The 15,837-nt window shown below is 44.1% G+C and overlaps 1 protein-coding gene across 11 annotated transcripts in view; it reads left to right on the forward strand.

Moving 5' to 3' along the window:
* Positions 1-15,837, forward strand: part of FNBP1 (formin binding protein 1) — an 89,744-nt gene that overhangs the window by 71,756 nt on the left and 2,151 nt on the right. For 2 of the 11 annotated variants that reach the window (XM_064728093.1, XM_064728094.1), the window contains 8 exons: positions 1,998-2,084; positions 5,213-5,227; positions 5,376-5,411; positions 9,204-9,313; positions 11,009-11,141; positions 12,149-12,270; positions 12,585-12,724; positions 13,476-13,634. In XM_064728093.1, coding sequence (XP_064584163.1) covers positions 1,998-2,084; positions 5,213-5,227; positions 5,376-5,411; positions 9,204-9,313; positions 11,009-11,141; positions 12,149-12,270; positions 12,585-12,724; positions 13,476-13,634 — 802 coding nt within the window. Of the gene's footprint in view, positions 1-1,997; positions 2,085-5,212; positions 5,228-5,375; positions 5,412-9,203; positions 9,314-11,008; positions 11,142-12,148; positions 12,271-12,584; positions 12,725-13,475; positions 15,834-15,837 lie in introns of those variants that run through there. The other 9 variants (XM_064728096.1, XM_064728099.1, XM_064728097.1 and 6 more) reach the window with 7 other exon arrangements.

The raw sequence follows: 15,837 nt of genomic DNA on the forward strand, positions 1-15,837 counted from the left end.
ATTTATCAGGTGAAAAAGAACATTTGATGTGTACATCAGGGAAGCAGCTTTTTGGAAGGTCATGCAGGGACCAGCAGGGCAGCACAGTGTAACAGGAGTTGGAACTCTGGATCGTTTCATTTGCTCTGAATTGTCTCTGCACTGCTGGGTTTGTTCCTTGGCAGAATTCCACTCCAGACACCTTCAGTGAAGGTGCCCACAAGGCTCTTTAAGTCTTATTTTTGAGTATTCAGCCAAATTGCCAAGCAGGTGCTCCCTGGATTTCTTGCTAACCTGAGCTCTCAGATCCTACAAAGCCAGGGAAAAAAAGTTTACTTCAGAAAAAATGGGCTCACACTCCTTTTTTGCACTGTCTTAGGAATAGGAAAAGAAAAGTAACTCTTTGACATGAGCAAGTCCTGAGACTGTAGCAGGATAAATTCCAGCAGCAGGAATTGCACGTTGTAATTGATCCTTGAAAAACAACACAGGAATGGATTCCATGCAACTCCTCCATGAAATCTGGGAGATCACAAAGTGTCTGGGGAGGGAGAGTGTTTTAGCAATTTCCTTTTAAAATTTTGGTTTAGCATCTTAGGTTGCATTTGGCAAAATCACTGGTGACTGTTAAAACACATTATATAATTAACTATGATATGTTCTGTGCCCAGTCTGGTTTTAATTTTGCTTCCAAACCAAAAATCCAATGAATCTTGTTTTCATGGAAGGAAACAGATGCCTGAACAATTCACAACAGATGCAAGGTTAGTGTGGAGGCACCAATACCAGTATCAGTGGTCACTGCCAATATGAAATCCTAGTCTGTTAAAAAAAAAAATTAAATATTTAGGTGCTGACTCTTGTCAGTGTCTATGGTTTTCTAATCACATTTTTGAATTTCCCTCAAAGGTTTTTTCTTCTAACCCCAGCAGCAGAAATGTCCATTATAGAGAATACCATAAAACTGTTAGAGCACTTATTATGGATCAGAGCTAGAAGGGGAAAACTGTCATACATTTTTTGTGTTTTTTCTAATAGCTGCTTTAAAAGACACCATAAAATTAGTGTAGCACTTCAAATCAACTTCATCTCTTTAGGGAAGTTAAAGCCAGAAGAGCACAAAGAAAGAGGAACCCGTTACATAACTTATAATTTCATTTATGCTTGCTCTGCTTTTTCTAATTCCATTTTGAGGACAAAGGAAGCTCAGTATTCTGCTGGTTGGTATTAATTTTGTGTTCTTTAATTTTATTGCTGCAGCAGCAGTAACATCAGCACCATTTTTTAAAAAGTGCAATCCTCCAAACTAACAACATCCAGGGGTAGAACTTACACCTTTGAATGACTCCAAGTGCTGGACTTGGCTTTCCTCCCTCTCCCCAGAGCCTGAGCTGGGAGGATGGTCTGGGAGCTGGGGCAGGCATTGCTGCCAGCATCCAAGTTCCATAAAGCACACGGAGGAAATTTTGTGGTTTCCTTTCTAGTGGAAGTTGTTGACTTCATTACAATGTGATTTTATTTCCATTGCACCCGTTGCTGTGTCCCTCCCTGCCCGTCCCCTCTGACACTCTGTGCACTCCTGTCCCTCGACACCCAGCTCTGAATCTGCCCCACTGATCAGTATTTTGTTGTTCTGTGAGCACACAGAGGCAGCAAGCAAACCACCCCTTCTGCAGCCTGCCCTGCTCCCTGCCCTGGGAACCCTTGTTCCAAAGGCTCTCTCTGTGCCAACACCGGGACCGGGACTTTTTGGCGGGTGGGGTCATTAAATCCATGGTTTGTTCTAGCACTGAGAGAGATGCCTTCTGACCTTGGTATTTAAACAAGCATTTAAAAATACCACGTTTTCTGATCTCTCTGAGCATGCTGATCTCTTAATATCCACCTGGCTCCCCGGAGGCTCCCACTCTGCCCTTTGAGGGTACTCAAACACCAAGCTGCCTTTTGCTGTAGAATGCAGAGGTGCCGCGCTCATCCCCGGTGTAACCAATGTGTGTTTTCTCTTGCTGACTCACCAGCAGACACAGTCTTTGTATATTCACAAAGAACTCATGAAGAGGACTTTAGGGACACCCACGTGTGCCGTTGAGGCTAGGGAATATGTTGTAAGTCTTGAGTATGGTGTGATCAGCCCATACTGTTGCTACACAGTCGCTAACCCCACTTACAACGCCGGCCCCAGTGTGCTGTGGGAATGTGCTTTGGAAAAGAGCCGAGGAAAATTTGGTGGGAGGCAAGTGCAGCTTACAGTGTGATGTGCAGGAAAGATAATGTCTGCTAGTCCTGGAAATGCTGAAATTGGCACCATTAAAATAGCTGGACCTGTGAAATTCAAAGTGTTGTGAACAGGTTCTGCGCATTTATTTTAAATTGTTTAACGAATGCAGTCTTGAGCATCACGAGCCCTGATGGACAGGAATTCTGTGCCTTGGTTGTGAAGCATTCCCTAGAGCCTTTGGAAGCTTCTGTGAGCTGTCTATAATGATGATAGTTCATGAAATCAAGATATGTCATCTCTAAATCTGCTACTTGGACAAAGCAGAGCATGGGGAGATTGTTACAGGGCCACTAAAAAAAAAAAAAAAAAAAAAACAAACAAAAAATTACCTCTTGGTTGTATGTATGGAAGTCCAGTGATTTATTTCAACCCTGTTTTCTGTAAGTGAGGTTAGTGGCCGTGACTGTCCAATAACACATGGACCTGCTGGCTTTCATGCTCTCATGTGTTATTGAAGCTTGTGGCTCTTAGACTCTTCATTATTTTCCCTGCAAGACTAAGCTAGGCTTGGTTTAAATTGACAGCTTGGAACACATTTGCTCATTTCAAGGAAATGTAACTTACTTGATCATTCGGGGGGAAAACTCCTTTGTTCTCCCAGGAGCTGAGAGCAAGTTTCTAGCTGTGAAAAGCCAATAGAATGGGCAAAAGTAGTTATGTAGTGTTTAATGCAGATTTATTTTCAATCTGCTTATATTTGTTTATAGAAACTGAATCACTGTCATGTAAAATTACCAATAAATTTCAGAAATGGAAAACTGTGAACATGACTTATTTCAGCATTTCATTGTTTCCAGCCTATGAACTGCTTTATTTATACTGGTTATAACAATCCCTGATATACTATTTGGAAATGCTATTAATAAGTTCTCTATTTTTGTCATACTTAACAGCAAAAGAATTGGGCATACAGTGTCTGTAATCCCTTTCAAATTTGCTGAATTTGCAGCAAAAGAATAGCCTTGATGCAGATGATTCTCCGCAGTATTTAGTGCCTTTAGAGTGAGTAGTGTTTAGCCACTAGAGCATGTAGCATACATTTGTGCCTTTTTAGAGTGCTTCATAGGTAAATATTTATTCTGCACCATGAGTCTTGTCTGTATCTATGTACAAGAATCTCAATTTGTGCTGATCATGTCTATGCTAAAGTTCACAGGAGTGCTAAAGCAATGATGCAAACACAAGCTGCCTACGCTGAATTTCTTCAGACCATTCTTTCTCCTTCTATGATTGCTCTCTCCAATGGATTGGTTTTGTTTGCTTTATTTTTTTAATGGCCTCTTTAGCTCAGAGGGTGAATTTCTTCATGGCACTGTGATTATTATCATGTGTTTGTTCCCTAATGGACTGGACTGCAGAGGGAAGTGTTACTGCTGCCTTGTCACTGAAGGGTCAGTTCACATGCAGCATTTCACTGTTATTTCAAGATCATTTATTTGCCTTGAATGGCTGGCATGTGTTGCTGTAAAAATCCTGGTAACTAATGGGAATTGTTATTTTGGGAAAAAAAAGTGTATTTCTTAAATCAGCTGCCCACGAGAGGTGTGGAACCTTTATTTTAAATCCCATCCTATTGAACTGTGTTTTTGCTAGAAATGGAGCATCTGTTTGAGCTCACGTTGCCAGGAGCTGTTGGTAGTGACAGAGAACTTGAATGGCAAGAGGTTCTCAAGTCTGGCAGCACAAATCCTTGCCTGGAGAGAGGCATTTTCCAGCTTTTACCTTCCAGCTGTTGCTAACATGGAGTGTGTGCTTTTATGCACCTTGAGTTTGTTGGGTAGCTGGAGCATTTCACAACTGCCCCAAGAGCTGGCAGGCAGCTCAGTGCCCCTTGCTGGAGGAGGAGGAGGAGGCTGGGTGGAGTTTGGATTCTCCTTTTCTATCTGGCTTTAGATCCTGAGCAGCAGCTCCCTTGTGCTTGGCACAGAACTGAGCACTGTCAGTCCCCCTATCTCTTGGAAATCTCTGAGCTGCAGCTGCTCTGTCATTTTGCAATGATGGAAGAGGCTTTGGGAATTTTGGTGATTGTGTGCCAGGCACAGTTGTTCACCTGGGAGCTCCTGGGGCACCTGCCCAGGGCTGTGTGTGCAGGTGAGGCAGGGCAGGCTCTGCCCCATGGGCACACTCTGCTTTCAGTCCTGCTTTCCCAGAGTAACTAAAAGATAATATTTGGGCTCTGTCCCAGGAAATGTGGTAACTTCTGAAGAATTAGATCATGTATATCATTTAAGGAGGTTGAATAATGTCTTACCATGCTGTCATAGAACCAGTTTGGTGTCAAGAGAATAGATGGTTTTTTTCCTCCTCCTTGGGCCTGACCTTGTCCGACTAAGGCCAAAGTACGTTTGAGTCTGAGTATTTATTTCTGAATTGTCCAAGAATGTGAAATGGCTTTCTGTGCCTGCCTGGGCAGCACTCTGCAGTCCACAGGGACAGTCCAGGGCTGTTGTCCTTTGGCTGAAGCCAAGAACCAGGCATTCCCTGGAGGTCCATGGTGCTGGGTGCTGCTGGAGCTGCTCCTCTCTTCTTTCTGAGGTTTGGCTCAGGGCTGACCCCCCCAGAGCCCTTCCATGGAGTGGCTGATGCATTTCAGCACATTTTTGATATCAAGTGACACCCATGCATTTGCCAGCTGTGAGTTTTTCCACCTCAGTGCTGGGATGGGAGCTCCCAGTGTTGTTGGTGTAGCTGTTGTCAGTCAGTCCAGGTCTGATCTCACCTGTGCCCAGGTCCTGCACTTCCCATTCCCATTTCTGGCCAGGTCATGGCAGCTGCCCAAGCCCATCTTGTGAACTTTTGCACAGATCTGTTAGTGTGACCCATTTTGCCTTCCAACAGCAAGGGGATTGTGTCATTTTATTGTAACATCAACCTCAAAAAGTTCCTCTTCTACTGATGCATTGTTGTTTTTTCTCTCTCTCCCCCCACCCTGTATCTCTCCAATTTTACATGAAGCTTTCTCTCAAGCTGGTAAGCACATTTACAGCATGCCTGTCCTGTGTTTTAATCACAATTTCCTGTGTGTGTTTAATGTGCACTGTGCCACATGTGACATGCCACTGAAATTAACTGTTAAATTTGTTTCTTCTTTGTGTTTGCTTTTTTTGACATTTATCAGATAAATCTGAATACACAGGTCTGGAGTCTAATAGAGGTGATCAGAATTCAGTCTTCTAATAAGCTGCTAAAAAATTAACTCTAATATATAGTTTAGTTTTCACTTTTATAATCTAGGGCTATGAAAATGTAGAACAACAGTACTGAGCAATTCTACTACTGTATAAGTATACATTAAAACATTAAAAGAAGGGGAAAAAATTAAAATAAAGGTGTCTGTGCTTGCTGGACTTTTTCCAGAGAGCCATGCATGTCTTTCTGTATAAAGTAGCTGCAAAGTTTGCTCTCCATGTCCAGTATTACTGGAAATCTGCATCATTATCACCTACATTTTACAGCCCTATGTAGTTCTTCAGAATAACCAATAATGACATTAATTAAAGTTCTGTAAACCTTAACCTTAACAAGGTTAACTCAATCTGATTTGACTTTGCAAATTGAGAGATATGAGTCTGTGTGAATCCTAAATTCCATCTTGGATGCAGCTGGGAATGTTACCTGAACTATGGTAAGATAAAGATGTTACAGAGCTGGAAAGGGAAGGGGTGAACAGAGCTGGGAAAGCAAATTACTGAACTCCATGCACAAGGTACTGTTTTGCTTGAGACACTCCACACCTTGCTGTGTCCCACAGCTTGGCCACATTCCTTTGGCCCTGGAGAGCCCCTCAGCAGCAGAATGTGCCTGGTTTGCTGCCCCACCTTGTGCAAACACACGAGGCACTGAGGGCATCTGGGGACCTCAGAGGATCCACAGGGGCACCTAAGCTGTGTCAGCTTCCAGGTTCTCTTATTCCTCACCAGTCTGTGCCTTTGGGTGCTCTTTCCCTTCCCTGGGAGGGTGGGCAGGCCCTGCATCCCTGGCAGTGCCCAAGGCCAGGTTGGGCAGGGTTTGGAGCCACCTGGGATAGTGGAAAGTGTCCCTGCCATGGCAGAGGGGTTGGAACAAGATGAGCTTTAAGATCCCCTCCAACACAAACTGTTCTGGGATTCTACATTTATCTTGTGCTTGGACACATCATTGTGGGCCTCTTCTGCTCATGGCAGCTCATCCAGCTCATCATGGACCACCAGAGCTGCCTGGAGCATCCCTGGCAGTTTTGGGTCCTGCTGCTGCTCTGGCAGCACAGTGACTTTCTTGGGCTCCTTTAGCAAGGTTGCTTCTCTCTGAAAACCTGTGGTGGGTCTGAGGAATGATGGGAGTGCCTGGAGTATGTGCAAACCTTCTTTTGGATGTTGCCAAGCCACTGTCCTGGGAGTCCACTGCATTTATAGCACATTTCCACTCATTTTCTTGGTCACAGTGCTAGTGTGCTGTGTAACTGAGTTAAGCCTTTGCATGTAGGAATAAATCCTCCAAAAATGGCTGACATGGCCTTTCCCTGGGAATGCAGAAATTGGAAAGATGTGCAGGGAGGGCTGAGATCCATTTTCCCCTCAGATGGAGAAAAGCAGCTTTTTAAAATCTCCTCTTGGATCCTCACTATGCAAGAGCCAAAACTGGGGCTGAGAAAGCTCCTATTCTCACATGTAGCTTCAGTGCAGAAACTCTGGAAGGCTCTGTTTTCACAGTCCTTCATCTTGGGACAATTTGAATCCTAACTCAATCTCTTTCTGCAAGGACACCTTGTGAGCAGCACACCAGAAATAGCACAGCTTTCCCCTCACCTCACTGCTGCAGCATTTCTAAAAGCGTAGGCAATGTCCACAGCTTGAGAGGTCGCCCAGGTGTGTTTGTGCTTGAGAGCATGAAATGTGCCCAGCATGTGCAAAAACTGCTCTTGACTCTCCTTTTTGGAGCAGGGGCTCCAGGTTCTGATGGGAAATTCCTGAGCAGAGCCTAAAGCTGGAGTGAGGTCACCTCCCAGCCTTGGGGGGCAGCTCCATCAACTCCTGCCTTGGTCTGAAGCATTGTGAGCCAGGCTGCTGGATTTAGTCCAGCTCAGAACTCTTCAATCAACTTGAAGAATCAAAAATGAGATACCAAAATGATGCTTTCCCAAATTTCACTCTGTTGCATTGCACTAATGTACAGCTGTGGATATTTTCAAGCCTGTCTCTTCTGCTTAGAAATGAGGAGGATATGTCAGAATGTTATCTGGATTTTCCTGTAAGTGCTTGTTTGTTTACAAAGCTGCCTCCAGATGCTTTGCCTTAAAAAGATGTGTGTGGCTTTAGTGTAGATTATCCATAAAATAGATCTAATCACTCTCATATCTGTTGTGATGTGGGAGTTGCTGTCAAGCAAAATCTAAATGTTAAAGAATAAATTAAAATAGATCTCTCCTCTACCAGGCGCATCAAGTAATGTAAGCACTGGTAGGACTCCGTGTGGGGAAAGTTTCAGAATCAGCATAACTTTCTTAGTAATTTGTCTTAAATTTGCTTTCTCATTGTCTCACAAATGGAGTTTTAAGTATTATTGCAGAGATGATCAAAGCTTCACTAGAAGCACATGCCATCTTTGGCTGACAGTCAGTACAGCAGTTTCCTCAGGCCTGCTCTGTGACTTAGGGATGGAGGAGAAGGTGGCCTGTGTGTGGCTGTCCTCCAGCCCTCTGACACTCCAGACTTTGGTTTTGAGCAGCAGCTGCAGGAGAAAGTCAGAGTGTCCCAGCACATTCAGTACAGAGCCAAGGTCTAGTGAGCAGCTTGTGTGGCAGTGACTCCTCTAAATCCCTCTCCTCAGAGGGAAATTTGGACTTTTAGCAGACTGATGGCCCAGCCCTGCTCAAGGCTCTCAGTGGTCCATCAGCTCACTGAATTTGGTTACTCAGCTTTGTGGTTTTACCCTTCTATCTCCCATATTCCCCCTTAGAAATGGGACAGGGAGTGAGCAAAAGGCAAAATGAGCAAAACTTTCCCAAATTCAAGCTCATGCAAAGGAACCTCACTCCTTTCTGGTGCAACTAATCAGTATTAATGTGTTCAGTATAGCCCACCCAATCTGCCTCCATTGCCTTCTGGCAAGACAAAAATAGGTGTTACTGTGAAGAAAAGAGTGTGGATGTATTTTATGTGTCATCTATCTGCTATATCAAATGGAGGCAATCAAGAGGAGACATAGCAGAAGGCAGAAAAGGGGTTTTCAAGCAGAATCACACAAAGGTAACCACTGTGGTCTTCACTTTTTATTTTTTTTTTCCTTTGGTTATAATTTCAAACTGACTGATTCCATGGCTTTGATATAACTTCTGGTTTTTATGTGAGTACAAGTGAGAGAGGAAAAACTGAGAGACTTTGGCGTGGAATGTGGACCCTGGAAAGTAAGCAGCATGTTTTTTAAATTGCAGAGTCCAGTGGGGAATGCCTCTTGTTGTGTAATGCTTGGTGTGTTCAGGAGAGCCCTGACATAAATGAACTGTGTTGGACCAGCAGTCAGTCAGCAGTGCACAGGAAAAGTGCAATTGTGGCATGGGAATAAAAGCCAGGAACTGCTTTTATAGGAATGCTGTTTGTAGCTGAGTGAAAGAAGGCAGGAAGGATCAGCTTTCCATGAGAAGGGGGCTCTGTTAAAAAAAAATTGATGATAAAACTGTAGATAAAAATAATTTCTCATCCTTGCTGTTGAATTCTGGAATTCTCCAGCTGATCTTCCATTAGCCCCTGTTAGGGAAGCAGGATGTTCCTGGGATCATTTTGAGGGCATCCAGGTTCCTCACCATTCAGGAACTGATAACACACTACAAACAAGAACAATGCTTCAGACCACTGTGATTTTGCACAGGATTTTGTGAGCTGCTTTCAAAATGCAATCCCAAAGGATTCTTTCAGACTCTCATTGTTAATTTTTTTCCTTATCCCCCCACCCTCCATTCCACTCTGTGCAGGGAGCAGGCCCAGAAGACTTCAGCAATCTCCCACCTGAGCAAAGAAGGAAGAAGCTTCAGCAGAAGGTCGATGAACTGAACAGGGACATTCAGAAGGAGATGGATTCAAGGTGAGTCAAATCCCTGCAATGAAAAGTGAAATCACACTGAGCAGAGCCCCTGTGTGTGATGGATGTGGGTACATCCCAGCAGGAGAGGCTGTTTTGACATGATGGCATCATCCAAAGCCTGATCTGTAGCTGAGATTTCCTGGAAGCAGGAAGATAATTATTCCTGTGCTTCTGTGAATGCTTTTTCTACAAGGCTGCATTTATCATTCTGGCTGAGAATAAGGCTATTTTAGCTACACACTTTTAATTGATTCTGGCAGCCTGTATTTGTGCTTTGTGTTTGTTCACATTCTGTAGTTGCATTAAAGATTCAGTGTGTTTTGTTTGTGAGACACAGAACTTTTCTTCCCTGGAGGATTTCAAGACTGGTCTCTTCCTAAATACTGCTTTGCATTTGTAGGCACACACGTGCCTACATTTTGTGTCAGCTTGCTTTCAAGAACCTATTTATTTTGCCTACTAACCCAGAATTTCTCCTTTATATTTTCTGTCATGGATAAGAAAAGAAAATTGCACATGGTTGTATGATTTCTTGTTGCTTTGGTGTTTTCTTCTGTGGTAACTTAGGTTTTTCTTTCTGTTCTGTATTGATTCTGAGGTAACCCAACACTAAAATCAGATATGGAATTGCAGCAGAGTGAAGTTTAAATAAAGACAGTTTATGATGGAGAAAAATAGCACCAGCAGTTAAATAAGAGTTAAACAAACAATAATAATTGTGAGTCATATGTTTGCAACATTGTCCCTTAGGGCTTCAGGCACAGAGCAGTCCCACTTCCTTGCCACCCACTCTTTTTCCCAGTTCCACACACACAAGGCAAAGGCACAGGATTCCAATTGTCAGGAGTTTGGTGGGAAACTCTAAAGCATAAAGAGTGTTAACTTGAGCCCTGGGACTCTCATTAACCTCTCTCCCACCAGCTAATGCCTAGAGAAAATCTGAATAGTTGTGCTAAAACCAGCCACAATTCCATTTTCAGCTCTGAAATGTCCATCAGCAGCTGAGAGGAGCTGCCCTGGGACTCGGCCGGACATGGGATCACATTTTGTAGCCTCAAGTCCATCTGTCTGTCCCTGTGCTGTGGCAAACACAAACCATCTGCAGCCAGCTTCCTTTTAAGCAGTGTGAAACAAATAAATATCTTTCAGATTATTTGGGTTGCTAAAGACAAGCTGCAACAGGCAGGGTGAGAATTTCTTGTTTGCCCTCCATTTCTGTTATTGATACATCTTTGTTCCACTTTCTCAACTGGAGGTCAGCCCATGATGGATGATAATGATTCAACTGTTTGTCCATGCCCTGAAAACTGGGAAGATATTAGTCTAGGAAGTTGGAGCTGTCATAGATTGCAATGGTTGTGAGATTTATTGTTATTATTTTGCCCAGGGGAGCAAGTAGGTACTGTTGTAGTACATAAAAATCCGTGTCAGGCTAAAAATCAATATCAAATATCTTCCCATGTTGTAGGTAACTCACTGTTTTTTATCTCTGTCAATGTAAATTCTTTTCTGGCAAATCATTTTACTGCCCTTTTCTCAATGGCTGGTTCTGTACAGGGCAAAAACCCCATCTGGGTGTTCTCAGTTCCCTTTGTAACAGCTTAGGTTGAACCTCAGAGTGAAGAAGAGACAGTTTGCTAAAGGTATTTACCCCCAGCTGCACTAAATGTGTTTGGTTTTTGTTGTGTCCCTCAGAGATGCCTTAACAAAGATGAAAGATGTGTACATCAAGAACCCCCAGATGGGAGATGCAGCGAGCGTGGACCACAGATTGGCAGAGCTGGGGCAGAACATTGAAAAGCTGCGGTTAGAAGTGCAGAAATTCGAGGTATGACAAGAGACATTTCAGTAAAAAGCAGCTCAGCAAATGCTCAGGTCTGAGCAGGACCTTCCTGGCTTTTCCAGATGTGTTGATGCACTTTGGTGTGTGAAGGCAAGGGCTATGTGAGCACTTGCATTAATTGGGGTCTTTGAGCTGATTTGTGTAACACAAACATGAACATCTCCTGTGGCAGTCAGCCCACAGTTAAATTTGCCACAGGAAATAAATTGTGCTAAGTGGAGGTGAAGAGAAAATGTGGTGCTCTCTGGACTGCCCAGAGGGCTTCAGATGCTTATTTAATTAATTAAATAGATTGAAGCATCATGTTACAGATGTCTGTGGAAAATCAGAGTGACATAAATGCAAAGCACCATTTAGAGACTAACAGCAAGACAGAAGCCATCAGATGAAATATGTTTTGAGGAATAGTCTGCCATGAACAGGAAGCTGCTTAGTGATATAAAATCTCCAGAACAGAAGGGGAGTGTTTGGAATATATGAAGCCCATTATAATTACATGAGAAGGATTAGACAGCTGAGAAAAGACTTCACTTTCTACATTATGCTTTGAACATAAACAGATACAGCCCATTAATTTCAGATGTGGTTTTACTATCCATTGCTTTCCTCCCCGTTTGAAATCAGTGGCTCTTTCATTCTCCCCAGCTTTTGTTCTTGTGCATTCAGCAGTTGCTGAGTTTCTGGTGTCACTCAGACTGCTCTAAGCAGCCACACATTATTTTTGGTTGTGACTAGAGCAGCATTTTGGTTGTGACTAGAGCAGCATCATCTCCTGCTGGCTGTTACCTGCTTCTCTCTCAGGGTGTTTCCAGGACCCAGTGCCAAAAAATAGTTGCATTTTCAATAAGTATGTTTTTCAGCAAGACAATCCAGAATCTGAACAAGTGACCACTGCCACTCAAAGGAAAACATGAACATGCTTACAAACCAGCCTGTGCTCTGTAGCCTGGGTGTCAGGGTGAACACTGTCTGTCTGTCTGTCTGTGTGGCAGGGCTGGCTGGCGGAGGTGGAGGGGCGGCTGCCGGCGCGGAGCGAGCAGCCCCGGCGCCAGAGCGGGGTCTACGAGGCACAGAACGCATCGGGAGTGAACAGCTGTGCCCAGGACAGGGAGAGGTACAGTATCTGAACGGGCTGGGGCTCAGCAGAGCCTCTGCAGGCACAGCCGGGGCTCTGCAGCCTCAAATTGCTGCTTTCTGTGATGAGCTGTGTGACAGCCCCGTCGCTCACTGCTGTGAGCCAGTGCGTTTTTACAGCTTTGAATGGTAAAAATGAGGGTTCTCACGTATCTTAGCCAGCTCCAAGCGAGCTCTGGAGTCACTGAGCTGCTCCAGCTGGAGTTGCACCCCTTGCCCCAAGCCTGGAGACAGAGTGGCTCTCTCTGCTGCTGAGGTTGGTTGCTATAGTTGCTGTGTTTTTCCTCTCTTGAGCAGCCCCGATGGCAGTTACACAGAAGAGCAAAGCCAGGAGACTGAGATGAAAGTACCTGCAACAGACTTTGATGATGAGTTTGATGATGAAGAACCACTACCCACCATAGGAACGTGTAAAGCTCTCTATACATTTGAAGGTATCACTCAAACTTTACCCTCATTTCTCTGACTGTGACCGTGTTCACAGGGGTCCCAGGATGAGGGAAGAGATGAGGATCTGACTCCATGTTTCAGAAGTCTTGGTTTATTATTTTATGAATATATTATATAAAACTATACTAAAAGAATAGAAGAAAGGATTTCATCAGAAGGCTGGCTAGGAATAGAAAAAGAAGGAATGATAGCAAAGGCTTGTGTCTCAGAGTCCAAGCCAGCTGACTGTGATTGGCCATTAATTAGAAACAACTGCATGAGACCAATGATAGATCCACCTGCTGCATTCCACAGCACCACATAATCATTGTTTACATTTTGTTCCTGAGGCCTCTCAGCTTTTCAGGAGAACACATCCCATGGAAAGGATTTTTCAGAAAATATCATGGCTACACTCTGACTGGGCTTTTTCAAGTTTATATGCCAAGGGCAAGTGGGAAACCTTCATTAAACCTTAAATAGCCAAAGGACAAGTGAGGATCAGGTGTGATTATTTAGAAAGGCACCAAGACAGGGATTTTTCTCCTGTTGCACAGGAGCTCTACAAGAGAAAAAACCAAATCTCTGCTGTCAGGGTCACATTTCTGGTTCTTTATGTACACACTGCTGCTTCCTGAATCACAAGCTCCTGTTCTGGCTGCCAGTGATGCACCAAAAGCTGTGTCCACCCATGGTCTGAGTTACTGATTCCTGCTGTGCAGCACAGCCTGAAGTGCCTGTTGCTGTGTGTTTCAGGTCAGAATGAAGGAACAATCTCTGTAGCAGAAGGAGAGATGCTCTATGTCATAGAAGAAGACAAAGGGGACGGGTGGACGCGGATCCGAAGGAACGAAGATGAGGAGGGCTATGTCCCCACGTCCTATGTTGAAGTCTATTTGGACAAAAATGCCAAAGGTGCTATGACCTATATTTAATGCTATTATTATTGTTTTATTTGCTTTCACAGAGATAAACCAAGCCTGAAGCTGCTCTGTGTTGCAGATAGAGCCTTTTAAGAGTCTGTACAATGCCACCAAGTGCATTATTCCATACGTGGACTAATTATGGCTTGTTGTACTGCAAAATGTGCTTTTCTTGCTCAGAGAGGGGTAGTGTGGGGGACTCCTGAAAGCAGAGGGGAAATGCAGCCTTGCCTGGACAGTGTTTGCACAACTGTCCCTGCCATTGCACGCCCAGCTTAGTGCAGGAAGCACAAAGCCCTTTGGGATCCTTCAGGCTCTCCTCAGATACCCAGAGGGCATCTCAGACTGTTTGTCCCAAAGTCACTCGGTGGAACTTTATGGAGGGAATATTTAGACTGCTGGTTTGTGTCTGTGTGGGAGCTTTTCAGAGCCTGTTGTGTTCTGGGGACCTTTTGGATTGAAAACTGGTGGTAATTTAGTTTGGTGTGTGTGGAAGGGGAAGGAGAGATCTTACCAAACCCCTCCACACAGCACTCTGTGGTCCCTGATAAATGGGTAAAACATTGAGAAAGCTCCTCTGTTCTTTCCCACCTTGCTACATTTCAGATGTATTTGCTGTTGCAGATGACCAGAACTAATGGTTTAATCTTTTGCTTACTTGACATCAATGGAGACATTCAGAGTTTGGACTCTGTAAGCTGCTGTTTGTTGCTTTTAATTCCTCCCAAATATTTTGTGTAAGGAAGCAGTGCTGCAGGGCAGACCTGGCTGGAGTAAATGCCAGTGCTGAACACCTGGTAATGGGATACACTGAGAAATCAAAATATTATAGCCCTGTTTCAAATCAGGATGTGAGAATTCCATTGTGTTAAATAATTTGTGTTTATTCAGCCACTTAATCCTTCAGATTATTGTGTTTCCTAGACTTGAGAGTTCTTGATGTGAAACAGGTGGCCTCATCCAAGTCAAGAGCAAACTGAACCATTTTCTGTGGGGTTTATGGGCAGCAGGAAGAGAGGACTAGGACTGTTCCCATAAGCCAGCACTGAAACTTGAGCAGTTCAGAGTTGGGTTGGGTGTTAACTGATGCAGTGCCTCGTCTGGGCCTTGTTTTATTTTGCCATAATACAGTAGTTTTCTGTTCCTGTTGGCAAATACATGCTCAGTTAAGATGTAAAAAGTTTAGCCCCCTCTGTTGGCTTTTATTAACCTTAGAAAGATGGATCATCCATTCCCCTCTATATCCAGAACAAGGCTGAAGGATTGGAAATATGGAAACACAGACTGGTTTGAGTTGGAAGGGACCCCTCTCATTCCAACCCTCTCCATCAGAATAAAAACACAAACTGTGCCAGGGTGAAGGCTGATACAGCTGCAGCCATGTCTGTAGCCACAATGGAGGTTTTTCAGATCATCTAAAGCTTTTCCATTAATTTTGCTGGATTTCAGGAACAAAATCAAACAGATCTGTGAATATCTAATGCATAGGAACAACAATGTTCACCTCTTTTATTTCTCAAGTTTCTGGTTTCAAAGAAAAGCTAAAAGAGAATGCTTCAAAGAATGCAGCATAAAGATTTGGAAGAAATGCTGCTGTGTTTAAAAGGTGAACTTTGTTGAAGCTGCAAACTGATTTTTAAGGTATTGGTGGAAGTGACTTGATTCAGTCCTTCAAATAGAAGTGATGACATTCCTGAAGATGACATTGTAAATACTAAAGCTTTGCAAACTCTAGTAATCCTTTCCTGTTTTTGGAAGGAAGGTTGAGCAGCTGGCACCATGAAAGGCTGGTGGCAGAAGGGTGGGAGCTCAGAGCAGCCCCTGTGGCTGTCCCAGCCAGCAGAGCCATCCCAGCCCTGGCTCAGCCTTTCGTGCCTGGCCAGGCTGTGTCTGTGCCATGGGCAGCTCAGTGCCACTCTCAGTGCTTGTGAGGAGCTGCTTTTCCACTCAGCTGGAGCCTGTGTTGTCAGGGCTGTGCTGCAGAGCTGAGCTGAGCAGGACAGGTAAGTTGTGTGCTGCAGGTGCCCTCCTGATCACAGTGTGAGAGGAGCCAAGCTGGCTCTGTGCCCTGCCTGCCCCTGTGTGAGGGCTCCTGGTGGCATTTACAGGGATACCTCTGCTCAGAGGGTGTTGGCAAACCCTGTCACAAAAAGAACAGTAATGCCTATCTTGTTTTGCCTTTTTTTTTTTTTTCC

The sequence above is a fragment of the Zonotrichia leucophrys genome, chromosome 17 (assembly GCF_028769735.1).
Source record: "Zonotrichia leucophrys gambelii isolate GWCS_2022_RI chromosome 17, RI_Zleu_2.0, whole genome shotgun sequence".
NCBI lineage: Eukaryota > Metazoa > Chordata > Aves > Passeriformes > Passerellidae > Zonotrichia > Zonotrichia leucophrys.